Source organism: Stegostoma tigrinum, chromosome 5 (genome assembly GCF_030684315.1).
Source record: "Stegostoma tigrinum isolate sSteTig4 chromosome 5, sSteTig4.hap1, whole genome shotgun sequence".
Classification (NCBI taxonomy): Eukaryota; Metazoa; Chordata; class Chondrichthyes; order Orectolobiformes; family Stegostomatidae; genus Stegostoma; species Stegostoma tigrinum.
The window spans coordinates 114558282-114573113 of record NC_081358.1 but is presented as its reverse complement, the minus strand read 5'-3'; the positions used below and the strand labels follow the sequence as shown (position 1 = coordinate 114573113).

Here is a 14832-nt window from a genome sequence, read left to right as displayed (position 1 = left end):
TTATGTCTCATGGAATGCAGTTCTCTACCAGATTCAAATATCAAACTGAATATTCTACTAGGTATTCAGGCCTCTTTAGAGTACTATTAAGTTAAATACTATATCGTTGCCAATGACAACCTTTGCAGAATTTGCTACTAAAGTAACAGAATGAAAGATAGATCTTATGAAGGAAGGGAGTGAGTTCATATGGTGGCAGTCTCTATTGATTTTTAATGATTTCATAAGACTAAGAATATTTTACACTATTTTTGGTATTTTGGTCGATGAAACTACTTTAAAATTTATCAAAGTATTATGTTGCAATTGCACTGTTCAAAAGGAAACAATCACCTCCCTCTCAGGACTGGTTATTTAGCATTGCATAAGTACTTATAGTTAATTGTTACTGCAATAGTTAAAAAGTTCTTTAGGTCTGGCAGCATCTGTGAAGGGAAAAAAACCGTTTTGGGTGCAGTGACCATTCCTAAGGTTCTGAGGAAGGGTCACCGGACCCAAAACCAACTCAATTTTTTTCCTACACAGATGCTGCCAGACCTGCTGAGTTTTCCCAGCAACTTTGTTTTTGTTCCTGATTTACAGCATCCGCAGTTCTTTAGTTTGGGGTGTGTCTGTTCTTATGCATTCAGTCTTGCATATCACCAACTTCTGAATAGTTCTTCACACATTTTTATGAATTGAAGCAAGCCCGATCCGGGGCGTCGGTTTTCCCGTTCCTCTGGTGCTGCTTGGCATGCTGTGCTCGTCCAGCTCTACACCTTGTTATACCAGGTCACAGTCCAACAGGTTTATTTGAAATCTCAAGTTTTCGGAGCATAGCCTCTTCGTCAGGTGAAGTCAACACCAGCATCTCCACATCAGAGATAAAATAAACTTACATTATAGGAGGGCATCCTGGATAGTTTTCTGACTGTAAATGTGACTTGATCACAGCCCCATTGACCCCTCTTCAACAGGTCTATGTAGTAAAGAATGCCATTGATTCATTATACCCTCAAAACAAACTCCTCCTTATAATTGTCTTACGTGGATGACACCGTACTTTTGTAGTTATGTCTTCTGGTCCTAGCTTCCCTTATAGGGGAAACAATCTCTTTGCATGAGTTATCTTCTCATTCTTCTAAACTCCAGTGAATCTGTTCCCAACTACTCAGTCTCTCCTCAAATGAGAGAATTCCTCCATGTCTGTGATTAATCTAGTGAACCTTCTCGAAACTGCCTCCAATATCAGTGTATCTTTCCTTAAATAAAGGAATCAGAACTGTTCACAGTATTTCAGATGCGGTCTGGCCAGTGCCTTGTATAGTGTTAGCAAGACTTGCTGAGTTTTGTACTTCAAGCTACCAACCCCCCAGGAATAGCGCCAGATGACTGGAGGATAGCAAATGTGGTTCCCCTGTTCAAGAAGGGGAGTAGAGACAACCCTGGTAAGTATAGACCAGTGAGCCTTACCTCAGTTGTTGGTAAAGTGTTGGAAAAGGTTATAAGAGATAGGATTTATAATCATCTAGAAAAGAATAAATTGATTGGGGATAGTCACAACAGTTTTGTGAAGGGAAGGTCGTGCCTCACAAACCTTATTGAGTTCTTTGAGAAGGTGACCAAACAGGTAGACGAGAGTAAACCGGTTGATGTGGTGTATATGGATTTCAGCAAGGCGTTCGATAAGGTTCCCCACAGTAGGCTATTGTACGAAATGCGGAGGAATGGAATTGTGGGAGATATAGCAGTTTGGATTGGAAATTGGCCTGCTGAAAGAGGACAGAGGGTGGTAGTTGATGGGAAATATTCATCCTGGAGACCAGTTACTAGTGGAGCACCGCAAGGGTCGGTGTTGGGTCCACTGCTGTTTGTCATTTTTATAAATGACCTGGAAGAGGGCGTAGAAGGACGGGTTAGTAAATTTGCAGACGACACTAAGGTCGGTGGGGTTGTGGATAGTGATGAAGGATGCTGTAGGGTGCAGAGAGACATAGATAAGCTGCAGAGCTGGGCTGAGAGGTGGCAAATGGAGTTTAATGCAGACAAGTGTGAGGTGATGCACTTTGGTAGGAGTAACCAGAAGGCAAAGTACAGAGCTAATGGTAAGATTCTTCGTAGTGTAGATGAGCAGAGAGATCTCGGTGTCCATGTACACAGATCCTTGAAAGTTGCCACCCAGGTTGACAGGGCTGTTAAAAAGGCATACAGTGTTTTAGCTTTTATTAATAGAGGGATCGAGTTCCGGAACCATGAGGTTATGCTGAAGCTGTACAAAACTCTGGTGTGGCTGCACTTGGAGTATTGTGTACAGTTCTGGTCACCGCATTATAAGAAGGATGTGGAAGTTTTGGAAAGGGTGCAGAGGAGATTTACTAGGATGTTGCCTGGTATGGAGAGAAGGTCTTCCGAGGAAAGGCTGAGAGACTTGAGGCTGTTTTTATTAGAGAGAAGAAGGTTGAGAGGTGAATTAATTGAAACATATAAAATAATCAGAGGGTTAGATCGGGTGGATAGGGAGAGCCTTTTTCCTAGGATGGTGATGGCGAGCACGAGGGGGCATAGCTTTAAATTGAGGGGTGAAAGATATAGGACAGATGTCAGAGGTAGTTTCTTTACTCAGAGAGTAGTAAGGGAATGGAACGCTTTGCCTGCAACGGTAGTAGATTCGCCAACTTTAGGTACATTTAAGTCGTCACTGGATAAGCATATGGACGTACATGGAATAGTGTAGGTTAGATGGGCTTGAGATCGGTATGACAGGTCGGCACAACATCGAGGGCCGAAGGGCCTGTACTGTGCTGTAATGTTCTATGTTCTATGTTCTAATACAAAAATTAAGAGATTACTTGTAAAATTTATATTTATAGTTAAGTGAATTCCATTTAGCTGCCCGAAGATCCAAATTACCCAGGAATCAGGTCAGAATTTCTACATGGTGAGAGGCATTTTGAGGGCTGTAACGTGACATGTTTTGATTATGATTCTGTGGAGTGTTTAGAAATATTTCTCTATAATTAAAAGGTGCTATATAAAAGCAAGCCATGGTGGTATATAAACACAAATCAGAAATGTTTGCAGATACATATATAGAATAAAAATGTAACTGTTTTAAAAGGCAGGAAGCGCTTTCATGTTGTGTTATAGAATGCAAAGAAAATGTTAGTTTTTTAGATTTATTAATCCATTGTGTCAGTGGGGAGGGCGGTGTTTGTTTGCATGTGTTTTTGCCTTTTCACACCATTCGCCCTGTGGAATCGATTCCTGTTCCACTATTGGGAAAGGAGCTAGAAGATGATCCTCAAATCCTGAAACCTAGTGAACAGACTAGTGTGACATCACGAATGAAACGATTGGTAGGGGAGTATTTCTTTTCTCTTCTACCCTTTACTATTTGATAATACTTTATTGTACTTTCACAGCATTTTTGGCAGCTTTTTGCATCTCGTGTCTACAGAGAGAAGAGTTTACGTCTTTCTTTCCAGTTGACTTGAAAAGAAGATTCTTTAAATTTAACTGAATGTGGGAGGAGAGCCCCCAAGTGCTGCACTGTATGGTACACATGGGAATTCCTAGATGCTCCTGGCAATCTGGATAACCACATCTGAGGATTTTCCACTAGTGTGAACAGCTCCTGTACCAAGTCTTAAACCTGTGCACTGGCTGGAGGCAGAGAGGTGCGTCCATAAAGCTGCACATTTTCTGAGACGGTCACTTTGTAGACTAAAGGAGCCAAAGGTAAAGACAACACGGGTGGCCACCAGGCAGAAAGGAAAACTTCAGAGAATATCCCACTCGATTACTATTTTCAGTATTGGAGAACAATGACAGCGAGGAGTGCAGACAGGTATTTCTGTGGACACAGAGGTCCAGGATGGTATGTTGCCACCCCATGGTCAGGGGTGTCAGTGAAAACCTGCATGGGGAAGGTGAAAAGTCAAAGATCATGGTATGCATTGTTTCCAACAATATAGGTAGAATGAGGGATGAAGCCTTGCACTAATAATTCACCAGTAGATTAAAAGCAGGACCTCTACTATTGCAATCTCTGAATTACTCCCAGTGCCACATGCTAGCGAGTACAGAATAGGAAAATACAGCGTTGCTCAATTGTGCATGCAGGAGAGGTGGTGGATCACCAGGACCATTTAGGACCGATACAAGAGGACAATCTACACGTGAACCAGAATGGGGCCAACATCCTTTTGGGTATGTTTGCTAGGGCTGTTAGGAGAATTTTAATAGTTGGTAAGGGAAAAGGGACAGAGAACATTAGTACAAATGAAACACAACATAATAAAGGAAACAGGACACAACAGTTCAGTCATGTTGAGATTCAAGGGAGTAAGGGGGGGCTGGTTTGTCTCTATGCTACCATAATTATTACAGGTAAGACAGATGAGTTAACTGAAAGATGGCACTGTGACAGGGAGGGCAGGACAGCCAGCTCAGTATCGTGCAGTATAGGATCTTCACATGACACAGGCAAGGATGTAAGAGAGGTGTTGTTACATTATTAATTGATTAGTTATTGCAATTAGGAGTGATGGTATCTTCTAAGAGTCATCAAATGAGATGTTGAAAAAAGATCTTAGGAATAAAATGGGGGCAGTCACATTGCTGGGAGCATATTATAAGCCCCTAAACAGTTAGCAGTAACAGAACAGCATTTCACTAGGTTGTACTATAATAGCAATTTTAAAAACTATGATAATGATAACAATTATAATATATGGTGATGTTAACAGCGATAGTAGTCATGATGATAAGATAGTTACATTAAGGAATTTCAACTTCCCCAACATTACTTGGGATAGTTATAGTATAAAGGTTTAGACAGGGCAGATTTCTTGAAATGCTTTCAGGAAGATTTTTATGTCGATATATAGAATGTCCAACATGGACAGTGCCAGACTGAACTCTGGGGAATGAAACAGAACACTGGGAGAAAATTTTAGTAATTGTGACCATAACACAATGCATTTTAAGTATGCAAAGGAAAAAGAAAAAAGATGGTCTGCAAAAAAAAAATAAAAAATTGGATTGGGGAAGGCACATTTTATTAAAATAAGTGAGGATCTGGCCAAAGTAGATTTGGAGAAGTTACTTCTGGGAAAATCTGTAACAGAACAGTGAAGTGTGGGTGTGTGGGGTTTATAAAGGAAATGGGGAGAATATAGGCCCAATATGTTCCTCTTAAGGTAAAACATAGGAGCAGCAAGCTGTGAGAATCCTAGTTATCTATATCTATATCTTCAGGATGGGTGCAGGTGTGAAGGGATGACACAGAATGGCCAAGTGGTTAACAGTGAGGAATGTGGCCTAAGGTTACAGGCAGAGACAGACACGGTCGTCAGATGAGCAGATCAGTGATGAGACAAAACGTAACCCTGAAACATGACAGATGATGCACTTTGGAAGAAGTGGCAAGATAAAGGATTACTCAATGAACAGCAGGACAGTAGGGAGCTTGAAAGAATGTGGGCCTTTATGGTGCTTGTCCACAGATCCCCAAAGTCAGCAAGACAGCTAAGGCCGCTAAAGAAGCAAACAGAACATTGCTTTACTAGTTGTGGCATAGGTAATGTAAGAGGAAGGACATTATGTTGGAGAAGCACAAAACCTTGGTTAGACTACAGCTGGAATACTGTGCACAGTTCTGGCTGCCATACAACAGGAAGAAAGTGATTGCACAAGAGAGGGTGCAGAGGAGATTGACCTAGAATGATGCTTGGATTGGAGTATTTTAGCAATGAAGAGTTTCTTTTTTTTAAATCCTTCAAGCTGAAAAAGGGGGCGGGGGGGTGATGTCTGATTAAGTTATTTCAGATTATGCGGGGCTTAGTCTGGGTGAATATGGAGCAGCTGCTCCTTCGAGTTTAAGGATCAGTAACTAGAGGACACAATGTTAAGATGAAGGGAGGAGGTTTGGAGGGGATTTGAGGAAAATATGTTTTCACCAAGAGGGTGGTAGGAATCTGGAATGTACTGCTGGAGGGCAGTATATGCAGAAACCTCACAAATCTTTTAAAAAAAAAAGTACGTGGATGAACACGAAGTGTCAGATGGCTATGGGCCAAACATTGGAAAGGGAGATTAGTGCAGAAGGCCGGTACAGACCCATTGGAACAAAGTACCTCTGCTTTGTATGTTTCTTAAATGACACTTCAATGAAATGGCCCAACTCAACCACATTACTATGAATGTGGATTCACGTGGGCCAGACGAAGAAAGATTGGCAGATTTCGCTCCCGAAACAGTCTATAACAAAAAGCAATTGGTTCACTTAAAGATGATCATTTCATGATCCCTACTAGTGAGGCAAGATTTCAATTTCAAATTTTAGTATACAACATTGTCTTCCCCCAACAATTGCCACGGTATAATTTGAAACCATGACCCCAGCATTTGCTAGGGCCTCTGAACTATTGTCTGCTGACATTACAGCTCCAACATCACCTCCACCAAGTTGGTGGAGAGATAACTAAAACCATCTGTACAATATGTAGAAGTAAATATAACTGTAGGGTTCAACAATAAATGGAATAGAACACAATCTCAGACATGATACTGAGCTACAGAGGTCACGGGTTCGTCACCATCTTTAATTCTGTGCAGAAGACCTTGCTATCTTCAAGGAAAGAAACGCTGTGACTGGCAAAGACACTGCAATGGCCTACATTAAAGAAAAACAGCATTAAGCATCTGAATTACAATGAAAGGCAACGGAAGTCAAGCTTGATGGCTGAGTAGCTACCTTTTCAGGGGAACATCATTCAGAGTGCTAACAAGCCAAACCGTGGGCTCAAGAATGTCACAGGAGAGGAGTGAAAGAGAGGCAGTACTGGTGATAAGGAGAATGAAAAGAGGTTTAGAAGAGGGAAGCTGAATGGATAGATCAGATACAGCTTTGCCTTCCAAATATTCATAGTCATGTTGAGTAGCAACCAAGGCTAGATAGATCAGATTACAAAGAGGAAGCTAGTTGCGCATTTTGCTAGAAAATTATTTGACTAATTTAAAACAACATACTGACTAAATGGATTAAATACTCTTCAATTTTTCCAGATTTAAACAATCATAACTGGACTATTTTCACAATACGCAAAATTTATAAGATGCAATAATTTAAGACATCCTACATTATGAACCTCCTCTTGAACAAAAGAAGAGAATTTACCTGTATCGGATTCCCTCTGTTCACTCCTAGATGGGCTAACAGTGAAAGGAAGTTTACGTTTCATAGAAGCCTTCTCTTTCACGTCCTTTTCCAATTCACTGCGATCTATTTTCGGTGTCCTGTTGTAGGATGAAACTTTTTCTTTATTCTAAAAACAAAAACGAGATTTGAATAGCAGCCTTGTTCATCAAGTGCTATGGAACTGCAACTTTATGGCATTAAAATAAGTCAAGAATGAAAATTACCCTCCCTGGCAACTTTCATTTTGGTTAAAATGTCCAACTACCTCAAATTATTCTGCATTACAACTAACAGCACTTGGAACTTTGTGGCATAACCTCTTTTTGCATGAGATTTTCACAAATCATCTGAAATGGGCATTCTCATCATTTGTTGGAATGCAATTTTACATTTCTTTATAATAGAAACCTTTTCATCGTGTTCTTACTGCCACTTAAATCCACTTTTTTTTAAGGTATGGCTATTCCCTACTTGGGAAAAGATATCTTAAGGCATGTAGCCTATTAACAGTGCAAGGACTGGTTTCAATTTTTTGCTTGCACATTAAGAGGGACCAGTTCCTACTCTTGGGCTGTCAGTGTCACAATTGTCCACAAATAAGAATGGAAAACACTGGCTCAGAATCTGCACGGTCTAGTCTCAGAATAATATCTCATAGGCAGGTGAATTAGGATATGGACACCTACATATTCAGATCCCTGTACAAAATATATCTTTTACAATCCAACCACTTGACTTCAAGATTTTTTAAAACAACTTGTTGGGAGAACCAAAAACTTTGTTCTAGAATTGAGACTTCACGTACTCATACTAACTCATGGGGTTAACAAGGACAAATAAAGTGACTCTCAGAGACTTAGTAGAGTTTACCTAATAAAATGTTTCAACAGCCAGTGCCAATCTTGTCATGGCACTCAATCTTTGTTGACAGGCGTCATTGTAAACTATTGCATGATTAAAACAAAAACACAAATCGTGCCTTTTGTTCGAAGCCTTATTATAGTACTCAGTTGGTACTAGCATATTGATGGCATGAGAAAACGGGGACAAAGTTTTTTAAAAAAAGATTAAGAGCATAAAGAAACAATACTCATGCAATATAAAAATGCTGAATCAGAATAACATTTATTAAGCCTAATTTCTGAGTGTGTCTTGGAACTCTTACCACCCTAGTGTGTTACAGAAAATGTACAACCAAAATTTCCTTGAATACAAAGGAATTAAAAGTTCCAAAGAAAGGGATGCATTTTCACAGGAACAGAGAAGGTTCTTGTTCATTGATGAACAGATTAATACTTCTACTTAGCTCTTGCAAACAAATTGGTCCTGCATTGATGCTCCTTTCCCATGAGGCAAACTATAGTTCCCAGTCTCCTTGGGTCTAATAGAGATTTCTAAAATGGAACGTTTCAGAAAGTAATGAAAAATAGTTTTCATTGGCTGACAAATTACTAAAAGAGTTATTCTCAAAGCTGTTAACAGTTAAAAACAGGCAGTATCTAGGAAATCTTCTCAACAGTCTCCCACTCCCAGTGAGCATTATCAAACACACAGTGCTGAACAGAAGTGTTTGCTGAGCCAGAAACTGACTTGGGAAGTGGATGAGTGTTTGAAAATGAAAAGCGTAAAGGGATATAGGGACATGAAGAAAAACAGGTTCACCTAATTACAGAATTAACAACACATGAGAACATGTGACTTAATACACCTGCATTGATGTATCTCTTCAGCTGGAGCCATTTACACAAATCCTATTAATATAATTCACTTCAGTAGATAAAAAAAACAAAAAAGGCATTCGCACCATTTGCGTGTTGGAATTTCTATAAAAGTATCAAAACTGTATTCCCAAAAAAATTACTGAAAGGCAGGGAGGTTTACAATGCAATCATAAGAAAGTTTGTATGCTCTTTTTTAGCTAATGAAACTCGTGGATATAAATGAGCACAACCACAAAAAATGAGAAATAGGAGCAGGAAGATCATATTCAAGCCAGTACTAGTGGTTCTTCTCCCCTACCTGAGATGTTAATGGGATAACAGGCCATTAATATTTCTGCTCTTTATCTTCCTACACAGAGGTATGTGAAAACTGTCTTAAACTTCCTGCCTGAATAGGATTAGGTGGAAAATGTCTATAAAGGTGAGAGGTATCTGTAATTCTGTAAGAGGATGAAACTTCTGTAAGAGGGTGAAACTTCTGTAAAAGGTATGGAACTTGTGTTTATACTGAAGTGGCCAGGTCAGTGACCTTTTGTTCAAGCCAGACACCTGGACAGCTTGAAATTGCATTCTGTCACTTTGGCGACTTGAAAACGCACCCTGCCGTTATCGGTCACTTCATGAACGATCGATGCTGTATCCTGTTCTGTTTACGTTCCAAATGTCGTAATTGTTTTAAGTATCAGCTAACTCGGAGTATAAAAAGCGGAGACTGCTATTCGAGGAGAATTCTTATGAAACTCAGTGTTCTGTGCCAGATTGAGTACAGCGATCCTCCACAGCTTGTACTTGCTAAATAATAAAGGCTTGTGTTTTTGCAGCCAGGTCAGTGTCTTGCTATTACATCTAGTCTGTGAGGGTCTGCGAAAACGAACCTGACATACCCACATTGTGACCACTGTTTCAAGATTTTGGAAATCATCACAACCCTTTGAGAACTGCGGGTATTTAGGGAGAGGTGATAAAGGGAAGGAGGGCAAGGGGAAGTGTGTAGCCATTACTTACTTGTGTGTTGGCAACCAAATTTGGACCTTCATCATTCCCAGACTTTGGAAATCTGTTTTCTACTTGAAGCTAGTTATTAATATTACTGTAAACACAGGAATCTATAAGAGACATTTACGATCCAATGATTTGAGGTTTTATGATTTTAAATGGTGCTTTCACCTTGTTCTTTTTGGCCTCTTAAGCAAACAAAACCTGTCAAATGAAATGGGTGATTAGCTCTGTTGGAAGGTTTCCTTATCGGCAAAATGTCTTTAGCATGAGAATATTGTTTTCTTCTACTTGAAAAGGTATATTACAAAGAGGTATACCCTTTATACACTCCTTTCTCCTTTGTACAAAAGCATGACTGAGAATAAAACTGCATTTTCATCTTTTGAATGCCACCAACAACTTTTTCTTAAAGTTACAATTTTATTTGCGAAAGTAAAAACATTAACTTGCCCTAGAATAAACAAAATACAAGGACACTAAGACGTGTCAAGTTGCAGAAGGTGCAAACAGTTCTAACAGGAGAAAGACCAGTTAGAAGCTATAATTGTTTGTTCAACGACCTGAACTTTGTGTGTAAAATGCTGAGCAGAAAAGTTTGACAGAAATAAAATCAACAAATTCACTCCATTCAAGAATTCATTACAAACATACAATAGTTTTCACACTACATATTATTTTGTTCACTGTTATAGTGTTGTACAAATCACAAGACAAATGAATGTATTTAGCCAAAATAATAAGCACGTGATGATTGTCGAAAGTATAATATTCACACAACACTTTAATGCAATCTTTGTAGAACAAAACAAACTGTTTCAAAATTATTCAAGCAAAAGGAAACTGATCTATGGCTTGGAACAGCTCTCTTCTGCAAACCAAGTTGAACAAATGTCAAGATAATAAAATGTGAGGCTGGATGAACACAGCAGGCCCAGCAGCATCTCAGGAGCACAAAAGCTGACATTTCGGGCCTAGACCCTTCATCAGAGAGGGAGATGGGGAGAGGGAACTGGAATAAATAGGGAGAGAGGGGGAGGCGGACCGAAGATGGAGAGAAAAGATAGGTGGAGAGGAGAGTATAGGTGGGGAGGTAGGGAGGGGATAGGTCAGTCCAGGGAAGACTGACAGGTCAAGGTGGTGGGATGAGGTTAGTAGGTAGGAGATGGAGGTGTGGCTTGGGGTGGGAGGAAGGGATGGGTGAGAGTAAGAACGGGTTAGGGAGGCAGAGACAGGTTGGACTGCTTTTGGGATGCAGTGGGTGGGGGGGAAGAGCTGGGCTGGTTTTGGGATGCGGTGGGGAAAGAGGAGATTTTGAAGCTGGTGAAGTCCACATGGATACCATTGGGCTGCAGGGTTCCCAAGCGGAATATGAGTTGCTGTTCCTGCAACCTTCGGGTGGCATCATTATGGCACTGCAGGAGGCCCATGATGGACATGTCATCTAAAGAATGGGAGAGGGAGTGGAAATGGTTTGCGACTGGGAGGTGCTGTTTTTTATTGCAAACCGAGCGGAGGTGTTCTACAAAGCGGTCCCCAAGCCTCCGCTTGGTTTCCCCAGTGTAGAGGAAGCCACACCGGGTACAATGGATACAGTAGACCACATTGGCAGATGTGTTCTTGTTCGCTCCACACTGCCCTCCAACCCCACCACACCCGGCACTTTCCCCTGCAACCGCAGGAAATGTTACACTTGCCCCCACACCTCCTCCCTCACCCCTATGCCAGGCCCTAAGATGACTTTCCATATTAAGCAGAGGTTCACCTGCACATCTGCCAATGTGGTATACTGCATCCACTGTACCCGGTGTGGCTTCCTCTACATTGGGGAAACCAAGCGGAGGCTTGGGGACCACTTTGCAGAACACCTCCGCTCGGTTCGCAATAAACAACTGCACCTCCCAGTCGCAAACTATTTCCACTCCCCCTCCCATTCTTTAGATGACATGTCCATCATGGGCCTCCTGCAGTGCCATAATGATGCCACCAGAAGGTTGCAGGAACAGCAACTCATATTCTGCTTGGGAACCCTGCAGCCCAATGGTATCAATGTGGACTTCACCAGCTTCAAAATCTCCTCTTCCCCCACCGCATTCCAAAACCAGCCCAGCTCTTCCCCTCCACCCACTGCATCCCAAAACCACTCCAACCTGTCTCTGCCTCCCTAACCTGTTCTTCCTCTCACCCATCCCTTCCTCCCACCCCAAGCTGCACCTCCATCTCCTACCTACTAACCTCATCCCACCTCCTTGACCTGTCAGTCTTCCCTGGACTGACCTATCCCCTCCCTACCTCCCCACCTATACTCTCCTCTCCACCTATCCTCTTTTCTCTCCATCTTCGATCCGCCTCCCCCTCTGTCCCTATTTATTCCAGAACCCTCACCCCATCCCCCTCTCTGATGAAGGGTCTAGGCCCGAAACGTCAGTTTTTGTGCTCCTGAGCCTGCTGTGTTCATCCAGCCTCACATTTTATTATCTTGGATTCTCCAGCATCTGCAGTTCCCATTATCACTGAACAAACGTCAACTACGCTGGTCAATAAGTTGTATGGCTTATTATGGAATATATCTAACTGTAGAAATTTAACCTCAATGCATTATCCAATGACTTTGGCTAAATGTTTTACACTGATTACTATATTTTTTTTAAAAAATCAGGTTATAAATTAACAAACATTATTTGGGTTTTACAATTATTTTAGTTGCAAAACTTTCAGATTCTGTGCATCATGTTTTAAAATCGAAATGTATCTTATACACACAGCTTTGTACTGTTCTGATAGTTAGTTGAAATTTAAGATACAACTATTTGTTCTTTTTCAGAAGCCAGCCACCACCTATTCACTTTCAGCAATTTCTGCTTGTATTGTGCAACAGTCTAGTGAAAGAGGCTCAACTACCATTCAAGTGTTTAAACAGCTTAACTCAAGATTACAACAACTTCTGTTACTGTATTAGATGGTAGTCCAGAATGGAAAAGAAAATAAAGGAAGATGACATACAGCAGGGTAATAACAAAGTCTGCAGCATTAGTGGGACCAGAGCAGTGAATTCAATGTTTCTTCTTGCTCTAATCTTACGTTTAGAACCTCCATGTCCTAGCAATGAAAGACAGCATCTGCCACCAAGAAAAACACAAAGAAAAAAACCAAGAAAAAAAAAGCTGGCTTGAAATCTTAAATATAAAAATGTTGGAAATACAACGGGCTCTTCAACAGTTAAAAGGACAAACAGATTTAGGGTCTCTGTTCTTACAAGGAGCCTACACCCAAAATGTTAAACTGTCTTCATTTGTTGCACAAACTAATGAACACTACTGGTTTTGATCGCTGAGCTGGAAGGTTCGTTTTCAGACGTTTCGTCACCATTCTAGGTAACAGAGAGCCTCCGGTGAAGCTTCACCAGAAGCTCACTGATGATGTTACCTAGAATGGTGATGAAATGTCTGAAAACGAACCTTCCAGCTCAGCGAGCAAACTCACATCCAGAACCTCAACCTGAGCTACAAATCTCCTCAAAACTCACGAACACTGCTGGTGTTTTTGTTTCCTTCCCATTAGGAGTTACATCAAAGATGTATGATGTGACTTTGTGCATTGCATGGAGGCAGATGACAACATCTAAATAAACGTTTCCATTGATTTTCAATAGTCCAGATTTTCCAATCACAATTCAAAACGTTAATTTTATTTGATCATGGTAGGAATTATCACCATGCCAAATGGGATAGAACAGATCGAACAAGAAGACTGGGCACCCACAACACCTCAAGTGCCTTAAGTGTACTCAAACACTATATGTAAAATTTTGGTCTGGCATATACATTATTCTAATTACCATCAAGTCAGGGAATTGTCTATTTTTGTACCTAATTGTTGTGAAGGGGAGGTTGATACCTCTCTCATAATTAAAACTGAAATACCTAGAGAAGCTTACCTCACCTCAATCTGTTGAAGTGTGAAAAGTGGTATAATCTGCCTGTCACCCTAATCGGTTATAAAGGAGTAGTTAAATGAGGGAAATCCCTGATCCATAAATAAATTGTTACTGTTGCCTATAAAGTGAGTAACTCTAACAGTGAACAAATTAACAGAACTACTAACAAACCGAACAATTTCCCCGCTTAATTAACTATTCTTGAATAAAACAGAATTCTAGCAGTATTCTTGGTATGCTGTTCCAATAAATACAAGTAGCACTAATATAAACCAAACTAACAAAAATATTAAAACTTAGTCTCTCAAAATTATAGCCAGAATCAGTCTTCCAGAATGTTCTTTGCCTTCTCTACCGTTTTCCATTCAGGAATGCCCTTTTCTGTCAAATTCTTGTGATGTCGGGAATATCAACTTACTTTGATATTTCTGTGAAAGCCAGTGAGTTTCTCTTCAGAAGACAGTTCACTCATACTGATTTTCAAATGCCCTCTTCTTTTACATTCTTGGTGACCTACTAATTTCTTACAATAGGATTGGTTCCAGGTTGTTCTGGTATCTAGGGCTTGGTTTAAATTAATTAGCTAAATTCAAAAACATGTGATCTTGGTAAAAACACTACTTGGCTTGTTACCAACACAGCTATTCATTACAATGTTTCAATTTCGAGAACTTTGTGTGTATCTGCTGCTGCCTGCAGACATTTAAAATCTCCAAACATTTTAAAAAAATCTTTTAAAAAGGGGCCACGCACTCTTCTCCCTTACCATTTTACAAACATCAAATTTTAACGCAGTGCCTTCCAACCCATAAGTACTTTACCAACTTTATAACAATCTATTTTAGCACCTAAGATTTGTAACTAGGTACTTTGCACTTAAGACGGCACCATTATGTGTGGCCACATTGTACACTTTACACTATACTCCTGTACCTGTGTATTTCAGTACACACGACAAGAAAACCTAATACTAATTCTAATCCCGTTTCAATGAAGCA

The 14832-nt window shown here is 40.4% G+C and overlaps 1 protein-coding gene across 8 annotated transcripts in view; it reads right to left on the bottom strand.

The window, feature by feature from the left end:
- Window positions 1-14832, bottom strand: part of ankrd12 (ankyrin repeat domain 12) — a 164522-nt gene that overhangs the window by 60404 nt on the left and 89286 nt on the right. For all 8 annotated transcript variants that reach the window (XM_048528554.2, XM_059646222.1, XM_048528545.2 and 5 more), the window contains one exon: window positions 7160-7307. In XM_048528554.2, coding sequence (XP_048384511.2) covers window positions 7160-7307 — 148 coding nt within the window. The remainder of the gene's footprint in view (window positions 1-7159; window positions 7308-14832) is intronic.